This window comes from Euprymna scolopes, chromosome 35, assembly GCF_053919585.1.
Source record: "Euprymna scolopes isolate OS-2025 chromosome 35, ASM5391958v1, whole genome shotgun sequence".
Lineage (NCBI taxonomy): Eukaryota > Metazoa > Mollusca > Cephalopoda > Sepiida > Sepiolidae > Euprymna > Euprymna scolopes.
The window spans coordinates 88176497-88193981 of NC_136516.1; the positions used below are offsets into that span (position 1 = coordinate 88176497).

The 17485-nt window shown below is 32.7% G+C and overlaps 1 protein-coding gene across 1 annotated transcript in view; it reads right to left on the bottom strand.

Moving 5' to 3' along the window:
• The window catches only part of LOC145259989 (retinoblastoma-like protein 1), a 127314-nt gene that overhangs the window by 44258 nt on the left and 65571 nt on the right, over positions 1 to 17485 (bottom strand). Inside the window, exons 6-12 of the mRNA XM_080117994.1 lie at positions 16010 to 16170; positions 14593 to 14657; positions 11468 to 11639; positions 7768 to 7934; positions 7114 to 7195; positions 3526 to 3672; positions 3045 to 3127 (exon numbers count right to left, since the gene is read on the bottom strand). Coding sequence (XP_079974120.1) covers positions 3045 to 3127; positions 3526 to 3672; positions 7114 to 7195; positions 7768 to 7934; positions 11468 to 11639; positions 14593 to 14657; positions 16010 to 16170 — 877 coding nt within the window. The remainder of the gene's footprint in view (positions 1 to 3044; positions 3128 to 3525; positions 3673 to 7113; positions 7196 to 7767; positions 7935 to 11467; positions 11640 to 14592; positions 14658 to 16009; positions 16171 to 17485) is intronic.

Sequence of the window (17485 nt, forward strand, 5' to 3'; positions counted from 1 at the left end):
TGTCTGACGAGATTTCCATGATTGCAGGAGTTAACAGTGTGATACGATGGATAAGTACTCTTTTCGAGGAAGCTCTCAAGCTCCCCACATTTTGGGCCCTTGTACCAGACTTGTACTCACGCTGAGACAAATACAATCCAGTCAGTGTCATTTCTATCTTGAAATGTCAGCATCAAATCCGCTTGGCTCAGATTGGTAGGTGTTTATAAAATTCAGTCCAAATCATCAGAGCAAACAAGTGCAGGAAGGTCAAAACTGTTTGCTGACAACAAAAACAAAATATTTCAGTCTATCTTTTCATGTATCTATTTCTTTCTTTTCTCTATCAATCTCTTTCTCTCTCTGCAAAAGAGAGAAGAATTGTATTATATAGTTTTGTTGTGAACAGTACAGACATATGAAGTTTAGATCGTGATCGCAGATGGTGATGGATAAGTTAAGAATGGGTCTTGAATTTAACATGCTCCTTTTAATAGTAAAATAAAATAATTCTATTTTTTATAAAAATTAATAAAAAAAAAAAAGTGTTGTTCACTATTTTCTGAAAACGTTTCAATTCCAGCAGACCAACTTTCCTAACCATCAGCACCGATATAACCTTGTCATGATGACTCATGGCGGATATATCAATCCCTTAGTCTAAAGAGGATGTCCCTATAGTTTTATCATGTTTAACATCCAGAGAACTGGTTGCCGTGCCCAGGACCTAAAAACTGTTCCGGAAAGATGTCTTCACGACACATGATCGTCTTCAGGTCCAACGTAAACAAATTCTTGATGATCCGTTCCTCTTAAGTAATCCAATTTACCAAACTTACACTTCTGAAGATTACTACGATATTGTCCCTTTGACTACTGTACACTCTTTAACTTATCCTCAAGTGGTCTCAGGGCCTTGATAAGTGGTGATTCCTTTGTAAAAAAAAAAAAAAAATTACCTAGCATAACAATGAACGGAGTGAGTTCAGGGAACTTCTGCCATTATTTAACCCTTTCCAGAGAGATGGCTTTGTGAATACTCAGAAACTGTATCAGAGACGATTTTGGCTTTGAAGGGCATTTTGTACTATTAACAAAACTAAAGTATTGAAAAAAAAAAATAAATAAAAAAATACATAACAAATAAATGTTACCAAAGGCAAGATACGTCGCTCTTCTACCTAGCTGGATATGTTTTGTTTTTTTTATGTTTGAACTTATTTTAAAGTGTCTATTTAGTTTGAACGCGAGTAGTAGCGAATAATAAATTACAACAAGAAAAAAATGGTGATCATGTGATGGCCACAGTTTTGGAGTCTGGATAATCACTCAAAAAGAGAAAATTAAACAAAATGCTGACAGAAACTCAATAAATGTTTGAGCAACAGACGCTGCAAGGACGATGAGATCAACACGAATTCTAATCTACTTTTTTTTGCAGGCGTTTTTCACTCCGGCACCAAATCATGGTCTCCACAAAATCCAGCAAAAGTACTCAAGACACTTGTCTCCGTAGAAGTTTCTTTGTGCTTCTACTCTGTGGAACAGCCTACCAGAGGAGGTAGTAAAAAGGCTTATGATATTCACGATTCAAGTCATCTTTAACAAACATTCTGATGTACACATATTCAGTCTTTTTACATGGTTCATTGGACTTTGCTGTTTTTTTTTTTGCAAATAATTTTTGGAATTGATAACCAGCAACGCATTACCATTGTCAATCAAGCAGAGATTGTATCACATGCAGTGTTATGATGCATAGAAATGACTGGCCGATAATGATTGACAGCATGTATTGCGTGTAGAAAAAAAAAAAAGTATAAAAATGAAACAAGGAAGCTTAAACCTGGACAATATAGGGAGATGTGCACAAAACAGGAGACTTCTTTAGTATGGTCACATTGAAAGAATGAATGAGTTTTTTTCTGTGAGTAAATTAAGAAAAATGAAAGAAACAAGGTAAGTTGGTGGGTAAAGGTCAAGGGAAACAAAAGAGGAAAGCCAAGTACATCCAAGGTTGGAGTACTGCTGCCATATCTGAGTAGGAGCTGCTAAAAACAGCCTATCCTGCCTTGACAGAGTAGAAAATAGACTTCATAGCCTAGTGGCGAATGTCCTTTTCTCTTCCCTGCAACCTCTCTCCCACAGAAAGGGTGTTGCGAGCCTGTCGTTTTATCGTTATTTCCATGGCAAGTGCTCGTCTGAGCTCCAATCTTGAGTGGCTTCCAGGCCTTGATAAGTGGTGACTACCATAGGATGAATTTGAGAGAAAGAGGGATAAATAAAGACCTGGTCAGAGATATATATATAACTCATAAATCTTTAAAGAAAGAAAAAAAAAAATATATATATATATAACTCATAAATCTTTAAAGAAAAAAAAAAAAAATATATATATATATATATATAACTCAAATCTTTAAAGAAAGAAAGAAAAAAAAAATATATATATATATATAACTCATAAATCTTTAAAGAAAGAAAAAAAAAAAAATATATATATATATATAACTCATAAATCTTTAAAGAAAAAAAAAAAAAAATATATATAACTCATAAATGACAAGTCTATATTCCCAATTTCAAGACCCAGACCATTTTTTTTATTCCGTTAAGTACGTTGACATGCACAATTCTGGACAGCACCTGTTTCGTAACACAAAATCATTCATTTAATTATTATATCGATCTATTTTGCCCTTAACTCCTCAAAAGAAATAGCAACTGCCAATTCATCAAAAGAGAAGAAAATGCATACGAGCAAGATGACAAAATCTGAAAATTGGGATAAAAAGTTGCAATCGCCTTTTATTTTTAATTTTATAACGCCATGAAATAGAAAAGAATTGTGCATATCAACGTAATTGAAGGAATAAATTGTAAGATGGTCTACATCTGGAAATTTGGAATATAGACTTTTGTCATTACATTGAGTTTCATAAATTAATGGATTGGTATAAATAAAAGGTGAAATATAATTGAAAAAAAAAAAAAAAAAAAAAAAAAACATTTCCACCGAAATATATAAGAGAGAGAGCAAATTCAATTTTAATTTTTCTACTCACCGTTGAGAATTATAAGAAAATATCACAATTTCTAAACAGGCGGCAAACAGTGATCTTTGAAAAATATCTTGTTCGAACACTCCCTGAAGCGGGTGAAAAAATGAAAGGAAAGAAAAATGAAAATAATTCAATATAAAATTCAAATTATTTTGTACATATAACAGAAACATTACTTTAAAATAAAATAGTTTTCAATCGATATTCAATTTTTTTGGCGCTTGACAATAACACCCTCACATTGCACAAATTATTTTCAAATGGCTGCCATCTTAGAAAAGGAAAAGAAAAAAAAAAAACAAGGAACATAATTGTATTTTTCCATAGAGTTACTTTCCTTTCATTGGAACAAAAAAATAATATTCTGGAAAAGCAAAACAAATTGTATGTAAATACACTACCAGTCAGCTTAATAATCCAGATAAATTTTGTAATGTTTTTTTTTATTTTTCAATAAAAAAGATAAACAATTGTCATTTCTCACCGTTAGGTCTGGTTTCATCTCCTTAGCTTGAACTCGTTTCTTTTCGTCCATGGTAATACTTTCCAGGGTTTTAAAGTATAAACTTTCCGCCAGTTGTAATCGTTTCCGGGCAAAATCAATGTGTGCACCTGGTTGATCTGATGGATGCTGAACACAAAGATAAGACAGATATTAGTGGCCAATAGATAAAAAAAAACAAAAGATAAATGAAGCTGAATTTTACAGGAGAGGAGCCCCCTAAATCAATTTCCTAGCCTAGGGAGCACACCCTCTCCCAAGTATGAAGGGGAGACTGAGGGGGGGGGGAGACAAATAATGAACTTCTTTGATCAATCCCATCCAACTTTATCATTTACAATAAACAAAAAAAAAATTATGAAACTTCAGACAGAATCTGTAAACGTTTGCCAGACATTTTTCTTTTGTATTCTAACTTTACATACTTCACATTTTTTGATTGAAAAAAAAACTTTAAAATAATTTAAAACAAAAAAAAAAAAAAATTATGAAACTTCAGACAGAATCTGTAAACGTTTGCCAGACATTTTTCTTTTGTATTCTAACTTTACATACTTCACATTTTTTGATTGAAAAAAAAACTTTAAAATAATTTAAAACAAAAAAAAAAAAAATTATGAAACTTCAGACAGAATCTGTAAACGTTTGCCAGACATTTTTCTTTTGTATTCTAACTTTACATACTTCACATTTTTTGATTGAAAAAAAAACTTTAAAATAATTTAAAACAAAAAAAAAAAAAAATTATGAAACTTCAGACAGAATCTGTAAACGTTTGCCAGACATTTTTCTTTTGTATTCTAACTTTACATACTTCACATTTTTTGATTGAAAAAAAAACTTTAAAATAATTTAAAACACAAAAAAAAATAATAAATAAAATCAAAATAGGTAGAAAAGTTACTTTTCTTGCCTTTAGTATCATTTATTTGTTGTCTATTTGTTTCTTTCACCTTTTTTTATTATCTCTCTACTATTGTAAAAAAAATAAATAATAACAAAAAAAAATCACTGGCAAAGGAAATCTGTGTTTCTAATTTTTACAATAAGGATTGGTTATTCATATTATTTGGATTCTTTGGATTACTGTTTACATCTTCAGTGTTATTTTCAATGTTTCAGTCACTGTAACCTCCGGCCTTCTTCAAGTCTTCTTGTCGAACTTGGGAATCTTTCTGTCGAACTGTAGAATCTACACAGAATTTCAAATGAAACTCTTTATTTAATCCATGGAGGTATCATGCTCTCATTCTGTCAGCCATGATAGGGTAGAAGTCTTAATTCGCATTAATCTTTTAGTGTGAATAACACTCAAAAGTCTGAATAATCTAAATAATACGAAAGGAAATCTAGATTAAATTTGGTTGTTTCACTTGAAATACTTTAACTTGTAGTAGTTGTACTACTTTTACAATGCTGCAACTACTATCGTTAACAATAAAGAAATAACTAACTTTACTGCATTGAATTCGCGATGATAACTAAAAACAGATCTGTTTTATGCTTATTTTTTTATTTACTAAGCGAAATATGTCAAATGACTGATATACAAAGTTTAAATGCTGTTTTAGTTAAAAACAAAATGTATATTCAAAACACTAAGCTATAGCAAGTTTCATTGTACACACAAAACGGCAAACAGAACTTGTCAGGAAGAATATAGTCACCATCTTTATAAACCAGCCGAGAAAAAAAGTAGCTAAAGAAGAATGGCAACTCAAGTTTATAATATAGTTAAAGGACGGATTAAATATTTGCCGAAATAGCGCTCAAGTCAGTTGTAGGTCCTACTTGCTTGCCTCCGCACGAGGGCAGCATTAGACATAAGGTCAGGTTTTTAATGTGAAGAAAATGCAGCTCCCCAATAAGGGACACTCTGGATTCGGACAGGAATAAAATTAAGATCTTTTCTTCATCAATCAAGAAAAAAAAAAGAGAAGTGTAGTATAGGACTTTTATACATGTATACATAAAGACAAGTACCCTTTATATAATAGACTAGCAGGGTTACCAGTCATTGCCTGAAGCCATAAAAAAGCAAATTAAAATTTAAATAGTGTATGCACCATTTTTATATTAAAACTTCTATCTCTCTCTTTCACTTTTTATTTGTCTATCTTTCCCTCTCCTTGCCGAGTTTTTTCCTCTCTCGGGTTACTGTGTTAAAAAAAATCAGTAATACTGTAGAACCCTGGGATACAGTGGCCCTAGGATACGGTTTTTCAGGTTACGATGTGGAATACAATGTTTTTCCGGCCCCCGGTTATGATATTTGCTCTGCCTTATATTGTTATTTATAATGTTATTTGATTATATACATGTGTATTACATACTGTACTGTATTTTGTTACTAATTTTTATGCCGTATCTCAGGGTTCTACTGAAATGCAATATATTTATTGGATCTTGGACAACACAGAGTAGAACAAAACACAATGGTATTCATGATACCAGGTAATTCCATTGCCTCCACTCACTTTCATCATAACATGAAGAGAAATGATGTTGATTATGAAAATAGTCTAAAGAGATTTAAATGTAATACTAAAATTTACATTTATTATTGCCAGACAACTCCAAGTAGAATTAAAGAGTTTCTAACATTCTACAAGATTTTTTTTTTTTTTCAATAAATGAAAACAATATGAAAATAATAAATATTTTGACCTAAAAAACAACTTTTAATGACATATGAACATTTTCTTGAAAAAGGCTTTTTATGGCCAAAATGTTTGATTGGTAATGTTTTCATTTATTATAAAAAAAAAAAAAAAAAAAAAAAAAAAAAATGTTTTGTTGAATCATATTTGGTTTCTAAGTGATTTCCATTGATGGACATGTTTTGCTAGATTAATAAGATCGCAGCTTATTACAATTACGATCAAAATATTTCCATTGGATGTGTAGCTCTTGACAGGCTTGTATAAATAAAACTGATAATAGGTTAAAAAATCTGATGCTATGAATTAAAAATGGAAAAGAAGACCAAATTATTCAACATTTCACCCATTGTTTCGTAGACTTTTTTTTAAAGTCAAGTAGCTGCGATCAAGAACCAATTTAAAATCAACCACTTTTGTAACCTAGTAGGGGATGCCTTTTACTCTTCCCTGCAACCTTTTTCCCCCCACACAAAAGAGACGTTGCGAGCCTATCTTTACTTTATCATTATTTTCATGGCTAGTGCTCATCTGAGCTCTAATCTATGGCGCCCCCTGTCCTGACTTTCACAACAAGCACTCGTCTAGCTGAAACCTCTATCAATTAGTTCCTCCACTCTTTATCTGTGCTTAAACCGAAACATAGATTCCATGAACAAAGACAACTGCTAATGTGAAACATTTTTAATAATCACCTAAAAAAAAAAAAATGAAGATCGACAAGGGGGATAACTTGTTTTAAAATTGAAGAATATAGGAGTTGTCTACCTTAAGTTTAATAACGTGAAAATATATCACAATTAAAAATAAAACGACTTCACTGCATCCCAGTCATTGCCGAGTAAATGCAGCTGGTATTAAAAATAAAAATTTAAAAAAAAATAAAATAAAATAAAAAATAAAAAATTACCAGGATGAAATTCGTACAAAACGTATCTCCCATGTCTCGTATTCGAGACACTATCACATCATAAGGATTCCGCGTACATTCCCTGAAATAAAATTAAAAGAAATCCGTGACTTATTTCATACTTAGAATTTATATGTGGAGTGAAAGTTGCAAGGGTAAAATCACTTAGGGCGAAAGTTAGTGAATTGTTGCCTCTGACAGCATCACAAGCTGTGCTTCTCTATATCCAGGGTAAACTGTATAACAGCTGTGTTTAGAGCATTATGTTGCGCCCTCAAATAATCATTTCTTGCCTGACTGCAATGCAATGGCAGATCCATGGTCAGATGGATTTGCAATGTTAAATCGGATCAAACTGATCACATGAATAGAAGTAAATGACAAAACGTTTAATTTATATCTGATTCTAAATGTGTGGACATTTTGGCCTAGAAAGAAAATGGCCACAGAGTTTTTAGAATGCATCTAACAAGTAAATAATGTTAGAAAGAGAGCGGGGCAGAAAGCAGGAAAAGAAAGGGGTAAGAAACGGGAAGAAAAAAAAGAAAGAAAAAAAATGAGGGAGGAAAGAAAAATAAGAATGAAAAATTCAATGTAAAAAAAAAAAAATAAATAAATAAATAAATATAAAAAAAGAAAAAAAAAAGGGTTTACCTGAATAGTTCTAGAAGTGTATCACTTGGTGAGGTTTTACGTCCCGACAGCAAGGCCTGCAAACGACTAACACTTTGAGTAGCAGTGGAGATGGGCGTGATGTTCGGGTCCTTTTCTTTAAGGTAACGCCTACCAGTGAGCGGAGTGGAAGGAGCCAAGCTATGAGTCTGTCAAGAAAATAAAGGGTGGGGGGAAAAAAAGTTTAATTTTTATTAAGAACAGTGAATATTTTGATTCTTCTCAGCAACCAGAAAAGATACATTAATATGTAAGTTAAACCCACGGCTGAATGAACGACAAAAAAAAAAATTTATATTCATTGTTCAGTCAGCTAAAATTCAGGAAGTTGATGGTTTCATCCTTAGAGAAGGTACCACTCTTTTTTCAATGACAAATTACTTGGGATTTCTACCCAATTATGGTTGACAAAATGAAAGCATGTTAACCCTGTGGATTCCGTTCAAAATTCCATGCAGATTCCAAGATCCAACAGAAAGATTCCAGGATCCAACAAAATACAGATGAAGAAGGTCAAAAGTTACAAATGTTGTGCAAATACCACACAAGATAAAAAATAGTATTTTGGGTAGTAGTAGCAGCAACAACAACAGCAACAACAACAAGCAGCAGCAGCACTGATTTTAACAGATAGGAGTGATTAGTAAATAATAAAAAGAGCAAGAATGTAAAACAGTTTCCTCATTTAATTTCCAGGTCTTTCTGTTAATAATAATAGCATTAATAATAATAGTGTTAACAATAATAATAATAGCGTTAAGAACAATAAGTGTTAACAATAACTGTTTACAACAACAATAGCGTTTACAACAACAATCATAATACTAATAATTTTATAATGCTTTGTTAAATATTACAGATTTAAAAGTAAAAATTTAACTTCAATTTTCATAGAAATGTTTGCTTGCTCAGAATACCCAGTCTCAAATACTATTTTGACCGTTTTCACACTTTCCTAGTTTGGGGCTGTTGTGAAATGCTTTGTACAAGTGATAAACAAATATGAAGAAATAAATGGATGAAAATGATTTATTAAACAATTTACAACTAAAAGAATTACTATGATAATAAAAAAGTTTTGGTCATTAAGAATTCACCCCATTTAAAAAAAAAACAAAAATAAAGAAACATCTCTATGATGTTCATATCCGTGACAAAATGAAAATATCATATTCCAAAAATCATATAAATTGATTAAATAGTTTTATTTTTAAATATGTTTGGTTTGGTCCTTTTCAGGTTATATTTAAATGCTGAATCCAGTTATTTTGGAAACAGTTTTTATGCTTCAAGTTCTTTATATCTTCAAATATTTAGTTGTAGAGTTTGGTTTGGTTTGGTTGTTTTACGGCATATCAACCCTTTTCGGGTTATTTAATGCCAAATCCAGTTATTTTGGAAACAGTATTCATGTTGCATCCAGTTATTTTGTAGAAGGTTTTTATTCTTCAAGCTCTTTGTATCTTTAATCGCTAGTTTGTAGTGTTTTGTTTGGTATTTTTATAGTGGATTTTATCGTTTTTGTTCACTGCCCTGCAGAACATGAAGGAGTTTTGCAATGGGAGAGAGAAAAGGTTACAGTATTAATGTTTGGTACATTTTAAATTAGGAAACCAGTGAGGAAGTCGGGGAGATAGAGATAGAAAAAGGAAAAGGTGGGCTGTTTTTGGTTTTGCAGAACATAAGTTTTGCGCAAAAGGAAGTAGAAAAACAAAATGCATCAATGTTAGGTTCATTTCGTCTTGAGATGCCAATATCTTCAGACAGCCTGATCTGGTAACACCAGTATTTTTTAAATAAGAAAATCAAAATTTATGAGTAACTGAAGAGCGTCCGTCTGGTATGACATTTTGAAAACTATCTAAAAGGGTGGTGGGCGATAATTCAATAAATCAATTTGCCATATTTAGGTTGTAGTGATTAAGATTTCCCATTAATTGCTTAAAAGTGATTTTCTTCATAAAAATAAAACTACTTGATCAATTCATGTAATTTTTGGAATATGTTTTCGTTAAATCACAGGTAAGTACATCATAAAGATTTTTCTGTATTTTACTTTTTTTAATATATTGAGAACCACCCAAAACAGCTTCTGAACTGATGGTTGTTCCCCAATGAATATTTCATGAATGGTAACTTGCATATCCGGCTTGACAAAACAGTAATCTATCTATATATCTAGAAAAGTGAGTATGTGTGTGTGTGTCTGTGAGAGAGAGAAAAGACAATTCTTAATGAATTTTTGATCTACAGATTTTAAATTTGGTATAATATAGGGTATTCAGACATGTGGAAAACGTTTTAATCTGTTTTCATCTGGAAAGAAGGGCTGCTAAGGGATCAAAATTCAAAAATTGGTATGTGGAAGTTGTCAGATTTTTATTTGGTTGTCAATTGTTTCACAAATGCGAATTCGTGAATTGTTCACGTCACAGATTACTTATGTTAAGAATAAGTAGGTTTGAAAACACTTTTTAAAGATCATGTCAAGCTGGCCTAATGGTTATCATACTTGACTCACTACCTTTAGGTTTTGGTTTCGATCTCAGCTTGAATATTTTTTTGTGTTTTACTTATAAGAAATGAACTGTTTAGAAAGAACATAATAATCGCATGCACATGTCTCAGTTTTTTTGTTTTTTTGTTTTTTTACTTCATTTTTTTTTTTAGGGGATTTTAATGTTATTTTCAATACCTTTACTTTTTATTTTTACATAGGAATCACCACTTATCAAGGCCTAGAGGCCACTCGAGCATAAGGGTTAATGTGTGTATATATTAGCCAATGGGATTATAGCGTAGTAAACATAAGTAGCGGAAATTTTGTAAATTGGATTACTTAGGGGGATGGTTCATCAGGAACTTGTTTACGTTGGACTTGAAGACAATCAGATTGTAGTCAGCTGGAAAGCAGGCAAATGGAAGAGAGTTTCACAAGTGTGCAGTTCTAAGAAAGAAGCTTTGTTCATGAAATCTACGTTTAGGTACAGATAAAGATTGGGGAAATTATTGATAGTGGTTTTGGCTAGACGAGTGTTTTTTGTGGAAGTTTGGTAAGGGGAAATCATTGATTGAAGCTCAGATGAGCACTTGCCATGAAAATAATGATAAAGCAGAGACAGGCTTGCAACGTCTCTTCTGTGGGAAAAAGGTTGCAGGGAAGAGAAAAGGGCATCCCTCACTAAGCTACAAAATCTATTTTGACCTCTGCCAAGACAGGATAAGCTACTTCTAGCAGCTCCTGCCCAGATGTGGCAACAGTACTCCATCGTTGGCCGAACCTGGCTTTTATATAGGTAGAGAATTGCATCAGGAGTGAGATATCTACTGGAGCGGTAGAAGGATCATACCATTTTTCCAGCGACTTTGGCAACGGATTTGATATGCGTGTTCCATTTTAGATCAGGAGTAAAGGTTAAGCCCAGAAGCTTGTCAAAGCATGGAGCCTCACCAAGACGCGAGCCATTCATTTATAATAAGAATTCTGCATTAATCAAAATAATGTTTATACATATTTTACAACCAGGCAACTCCAGGTGGCCTGCTAGTAGTCAAATAAGTGAGACATTTTGTAGAGGAAGGAGGAAACAACATAAGATAGAAGAGAAGGTAACATGGAAAAGGAATGAAGTAACACAGTATTCCTGAGTTCAGGTTTACAGATTTATAAAAAGAAACTAACCTCATCAATATGTTGATGCAAACTTCTGCCCATTGGAATCCCTTCAGAGAAATCCGACGTGACTCTGCTTGGTGTTCCAATCTCTTCTCCAGCATCGTCTGCAAGAAATATTCTTTCATCAAAGTCTCCGACACTAAGTACGTATTCTTCATAGGCAAGATTTATTGCTTTGCTGCAAAAAAAAAAAAAAAAAAAAAAAAAAATTTAATTCAAAATTAAAACATTTTTAATTTTTTTTTTTTTTTTGTAGAAAACAAGACCAGGTGAAAAAAAGTAATGACAATCTTGAAAAATTTGCAGAATTTTCAGTTATTTATCTGCCAGCATTGTGTGTTAAACCAGAACGGTATAATATTATGTTCTTTGAATTTTCGAGGTATACTTCATTTTCAAGAAAGAAAAAAAAAAATTTCTTTTGGAGATGTGTTTATAGCCAGAGCCAGAAGAAATATGGCAGCAGTGGCGTAGACTAGCATAAGTTCTTAAATTATTATTGAATTGTGGGTCGGCATTTATTTTTGTAATTAAACTATTGTCATATAATTCTTACTGGAAAAATATTATGCGTTTCACTGAGATGTAATTATAATTATTTATTTAATTACTTATACATGTGTATGCATACTTCTTTCTTCTGTTCAATTTTTTTTTTTTAAAGATCTAGTATGACAAAAATGTCAAAGTTAAGTAGAGTTTTTTGTATATTGTTATTTAACTTTTTTTATATCATCAATTATAATGGTACTTGTACAGTTTAATCAAGGCATTAAAAAATGAAAATATCGAAAAAAGTTTAAATTGTACGTATCCATTATGGAATGAAGTTCTGAAAAAAATTTCACTTAATTTCATCAAGTAGGGGACCAAAAAATATTTTGCTCTTGTTATTGAGCACTATCTAACAACCCTGCTGGGTTCATTAGTTCCTACTTTTGAATATCTCAAGCCTGGATAGATATATGTATATATATGTGTTTTATTTTTTTATTACCGTGTGCGTGAGTAGTCAATGCCAAAGAATCTGAAATCACAATGAATTTTCCAACCTGAGGGCTATGCTTTACTTACTATGTGGCTCTACTTCCACATTGAGCACTGTTGAAGTAAAAAGCCATACACAAGATATTACTGTTGTTGTCTCCTTACAAGATTCTATGTGGATACATGAGATTATAAGAAATTAAAGTTCATAGAAAGCAATATAATGCAGGGATGTAACGGATAGACACAAACTGGAGCAAATTAAGATATAATGGTGGAACAATCTAGCAGTTTCACCTTTTTTGATCCAAAAGTTTGTTTCAAACAAAAAAGCTAAGAACTTCCACAAATAAGGAGCTTGAACGATTTAAATGAGAATCCACTTTTTCTGGAATTAAAACTGCAGAATTCGACAAAAAAATGTTTGAACCTATCTCCAGTTCACAGATTTATGGTATTTGCCGCTGGTCGCCTATCATTATCTTGGTCGTACCAGATGGTCATGCCTGGTCTGCATTCTCTGGGACATGGTGTGCTTCATAGGAGCAGCCTACTCAACCCATTGTGGATGAATATTGCCACAAATGTGGAGGAGGGGAGGGAGACTCATCACTAGTCCCTAACCCTAAACCTCATATCATGACGTCGCTTTGTGTAGCACAGTGGATTCACTGATTTTAATGTACTTATTTGCTTCCCACCAAAGCAAATTAGGCACAAGGCTGTTTTTAATGTGGAATAAAAACAAGCTCCCCTAAAAGTAGGCAAAAAGGGGGCATTCTGGTTACCAAAAATAATAATTGTCCCAGTATAGAGAGTTTCCCCTCCATTGTCTGGTACAAATTATCTTAAGTGCAGCATCTGCAGAACAGAAACTACACTTTGATCCCAGCCCGAAGGCCGAGAACAGAAAAAAGGCAAGCCTAATGTCATTTACTGTCAGTCATTTTTTTTTAATAGAAATCGCTTTAAACAAGACAAAGCCACTTGATGCAAGGAGTTTAAAAAAAAAAAAAAACACTTCTTAGTCAAAAACTAAGGGTAAGTGTTAGACAGATAGATTCTAACCCAGAAAAAAAGCAATTCTTCCCCCTTTGTCAGAAACATAACTCATGGAATGTGAGAACTATAGGACAAAATAAGAGAAGCGAGAGTTACGAAGCTGCCATAAGTAAACCTGAAGTCCACTTGTGTGGGATGGAGGCATATCATAGTATCCTTTAAGTAATATATATATATAAGTGAAATTGTCTGTGTGTGTACATTTCCCTACCAAACTACGCTGTCAATTTTCAGTCTACAGACTAGAGATTTGGTAAAGGAGTATTGAGAAAATATTTTTAATCGGTTTTTGATCAGAAATTTGGCTGTCAAGGAGTCATTGAAAACTCTACCAAATTCCTCCACCAATTTTGGGTTAAAACACTTGAAATTTTAGATGTAGGTTACTTGGATCAAACTTTTTAATTTGATTTGAACCCAAAAAATAAATGTTAAGGAATCAAAATTGAGGTCAAAGTTTTAAAAATTTTGACCTCTGCGATCTCTACCAAATTACTCAGCCAAATTTTGGTCTAAACATTCGAAATTTTACATAATGTGTATTCAGACATAGGACAAGCTTTTTAATTGGTTTTTGGCTGAAAATTTAGCTGCCAAGACATCAAAATTCAAAAAATCTGACCTTTGCGGTCTCTTGCAAACTATTCAGCTAATTTTGGGTCTAAAACACTTGAAATTTTAGAAGTTACCTGGATATAAGTCAAACTTTTTAATATATATATATATATATATGTATATATATATATATACATATGCACGTAAAGTGTAACGTGAACCGACACCTTGCTGCCCAAATCCCTACATAGTACCCCAGTAGTTGTTTCCCCTGATAGTAGCCCCCTACACCTAAGTGGCAATTTGCCTTGTTTGGGGTGAAAATGTAATAAAAAAAAAAAAAAAAAAAAAAAAAAAGTTATGAATAGTACATAGGGCCTGAGCAAAGCTAGGCTGAACTGCTAATAATAAAATAAAATGAAAGATTTACCTATTAGCTTCAAAATTTCCAACAAAAGTTATGAATACATAGGGCCTGAGCAAAGCTAGGCTGAACTGCTAATAATAAAATAAAATGAAAGATTTACCTATTAGCTTCAAAATTTCCAACATCCAATACTGATGCTAAATTATTTTCATTTCCTTTTAAGCACTGAAATAAAGAAAAGAAAAAACAAACATAAATATTGAGGTAATGCGATGTCCGTAAACATAAGACTTTGTTATGAGGGGGTATTCAATAAGTTTACAGACTTTTATAGTTATACAGGCATTTAAAATTGTCATAGACTCTTGAAAATTTAGTATGTTATTGCTATACATCTTATGACTGACCAATTTTTATGATTTCAGGTTCAAATGAACAGCTACAGCAGGAATTGGAACACACCCTACTAAAGCCTGATCGTCATAATTGGTGAATTTCAAAAATGCAATCTAGACACAAAGACACGTTAGAAGAACGGTATGTAATCAAATTTTATTTTAAACTTGGGTAAAAATGCCACAGAATGGAATACTTTAGACTGCTTTTGGACCATCTTGCATGAATTGAGCATCCGTTTTTGAGTGGCATAAAAGATTCAAGGAAGGCAAGGTGTCTGTGAGGGTGATGAGAGGTGTGGGAGGAGTAAAGTCAGAACACCAGAGTTGATTGGCCAAATAAAGAATTTAATGGATAAGGCTCGTCATGGGTCTATAGAGACATTAAGTGCACAGTTTGATGCAGAAAATTTGCACAAAGTTTGTTCTAAAGATGCTCATCCTTTTCACAGACTATTGGACCAAGATGAGTATCAAGACAATTCCTCACCCTTCCGACTTTGCTCCCTGTGACTTTCGGTTATTCCCTAAGCTCAAGGAAAACCTTAGAGGCTGTCGTTATGAGACAGTTGAAGAGATGAAAGAGGCTATGACGAGTCATAGATGTCTATGGAGGCCTTCCTGAAGTTGTTGGAATAGTACACCAAGTGTATTGCAGTCAGAGAAGATTACTATAAACTGTTTACTCGTATTATAAGCTCTATCTCTTATTTGGTTTTATCGAGCTTTTACATCTCGTTGAGATAACTTTATAAATATTAATTCTTTAATATTTATAATATACTTTATTTTTACCATCTTGGATCAATTTGGTAAATTTAATTGTAATTTATATATATATATATATATATATATATATAGTGGCCTGGCAAGGCTACAGGGGAGACAACCGAAGCAACAAAACCAACAAATGTATGGGAGACAACCGAAAATGCCAAATCAACAAATGTACATAGTAAAAAAAAAAAAGTTTATGTGAAAATAACAGTTTATGCAAAAAAGTTTATTTAAAAAAAGTAATTAAAACTTTTGAGTATAAATTATGACATTTTGAGAATTACCCACAACTTAGGGTCAGTGAAGACACTGTTTTAAACTTCAAGTAAATTCCATAGACTCAACAACAATAGGTAAATGAAAAAGTGCCAAGAGATAACAACCAAGAAATTTGAACAAACTTACCCTTTTCTTAAACAGCTTCCTTAAGTGAGGCTTCCAATGGTGTTCTTTGATGGTTTTGGACTCTACTATCAAACCATTGTGCTTTTCACAAAGGTCTTTGATAATACATGGCGCCTCAGTTGGATGTTTCCAGTCACGACTCTGGAAATTATCTGGAAGTCCTGTGGCAGATACAAAAATAGAAATTAATTTATGACATTTTATAAAACTAATATTAAAATCCTGCAATATTTAATCCTACAAATTTGTGGTCTAAAAAGGCTTTTTAATTTTCGCCTCCCTCTTTCATCAAATCTTTTTATTATTTGGATTCTTCAGACTACTGTTCTCATATGGAGTGCTATTTTCACAACGTTTCGGTTGATGTAGCCTCCGGCCTTCTACAGATGTATCTTGTTCAACTAGAGAATCTTTGTTGAATTTGGAGCATTTGCACAGAATTTCGAACATAACCTCTAATCTAAGCCACAGGATTACTATGGTCTCGCTTCGTCAGCCATGACTCAGTAGAAGTGCTAAGTAATATGTAATTATATTTGTTTTAGAAATTGACTTTCAAGCTAACCTATCTGACTTTCTTTGGAGGTCATTTCCTTATTTGAGACAAAGAATGGTAATGGTCAGACACAATGGCAAAAAAAGAAAATGTCCATTAAGTTCTTAAAATGCATCTAACGAGTCTTGTAAATGACATTTTTTTTATGACAATGATTTCATGTGGATTAGAAGAAATAATATTCCAACTTGCCATGAAGCCAACAATTTTTAAATGATTCAATGGATTAACAAGCGTCGGTTAATAGCCAAATCTTGGAGGTGTGAAATCTAATCTACCAATGGAACCATTATTCGCAGTCAATTAATGGTTGGAGATGAAAATGTTCAAAAAATGGATTTTGTCATAAAAAAAAAAAATTTTTTGGAGCAAAGCAAACTTTTTGAGCAAGGTAAACTTTCCCTACAAGCAACTGTCTTTATAATTCATATGTGGAATCAGGATTTCTTTCAATTTCAGTTTTTACATAAAACTCAAGTCATTTTCTTTCTAGGCTACGATGTCTACACATTACTGAGGTTGAATACTCTATGCGATAACAATCGATGGAGGTGATGGAGACCAGTGCCGTTATTAATACACCTTCTCTACCCGATTGCCACAAAGTCTGTTCAGCAATAGCAACAGCAATATACGTCCTTATTTCAAGTTCAATGCCGCTAATCAACAACAGATATTTGACGTGTGATTTTAACGTTCATTCATCCATCGATTGTAAAGCTAACCATAACCATATAATTGTTTTCTAGGTCCAGAGATGGACCATCAGTCTGATCTGAGCTCTGAAGTATCTCCTGCACGTAGGGCATCTGTGAGATGATTCTGTAACAGATGTGCTGACTACGCAGTCTTTTTGAATAGCACATTTCTTTTTGCATTCTTCAATATGTGCAGATTCAGCAATTGTTGCCACTTTGTGG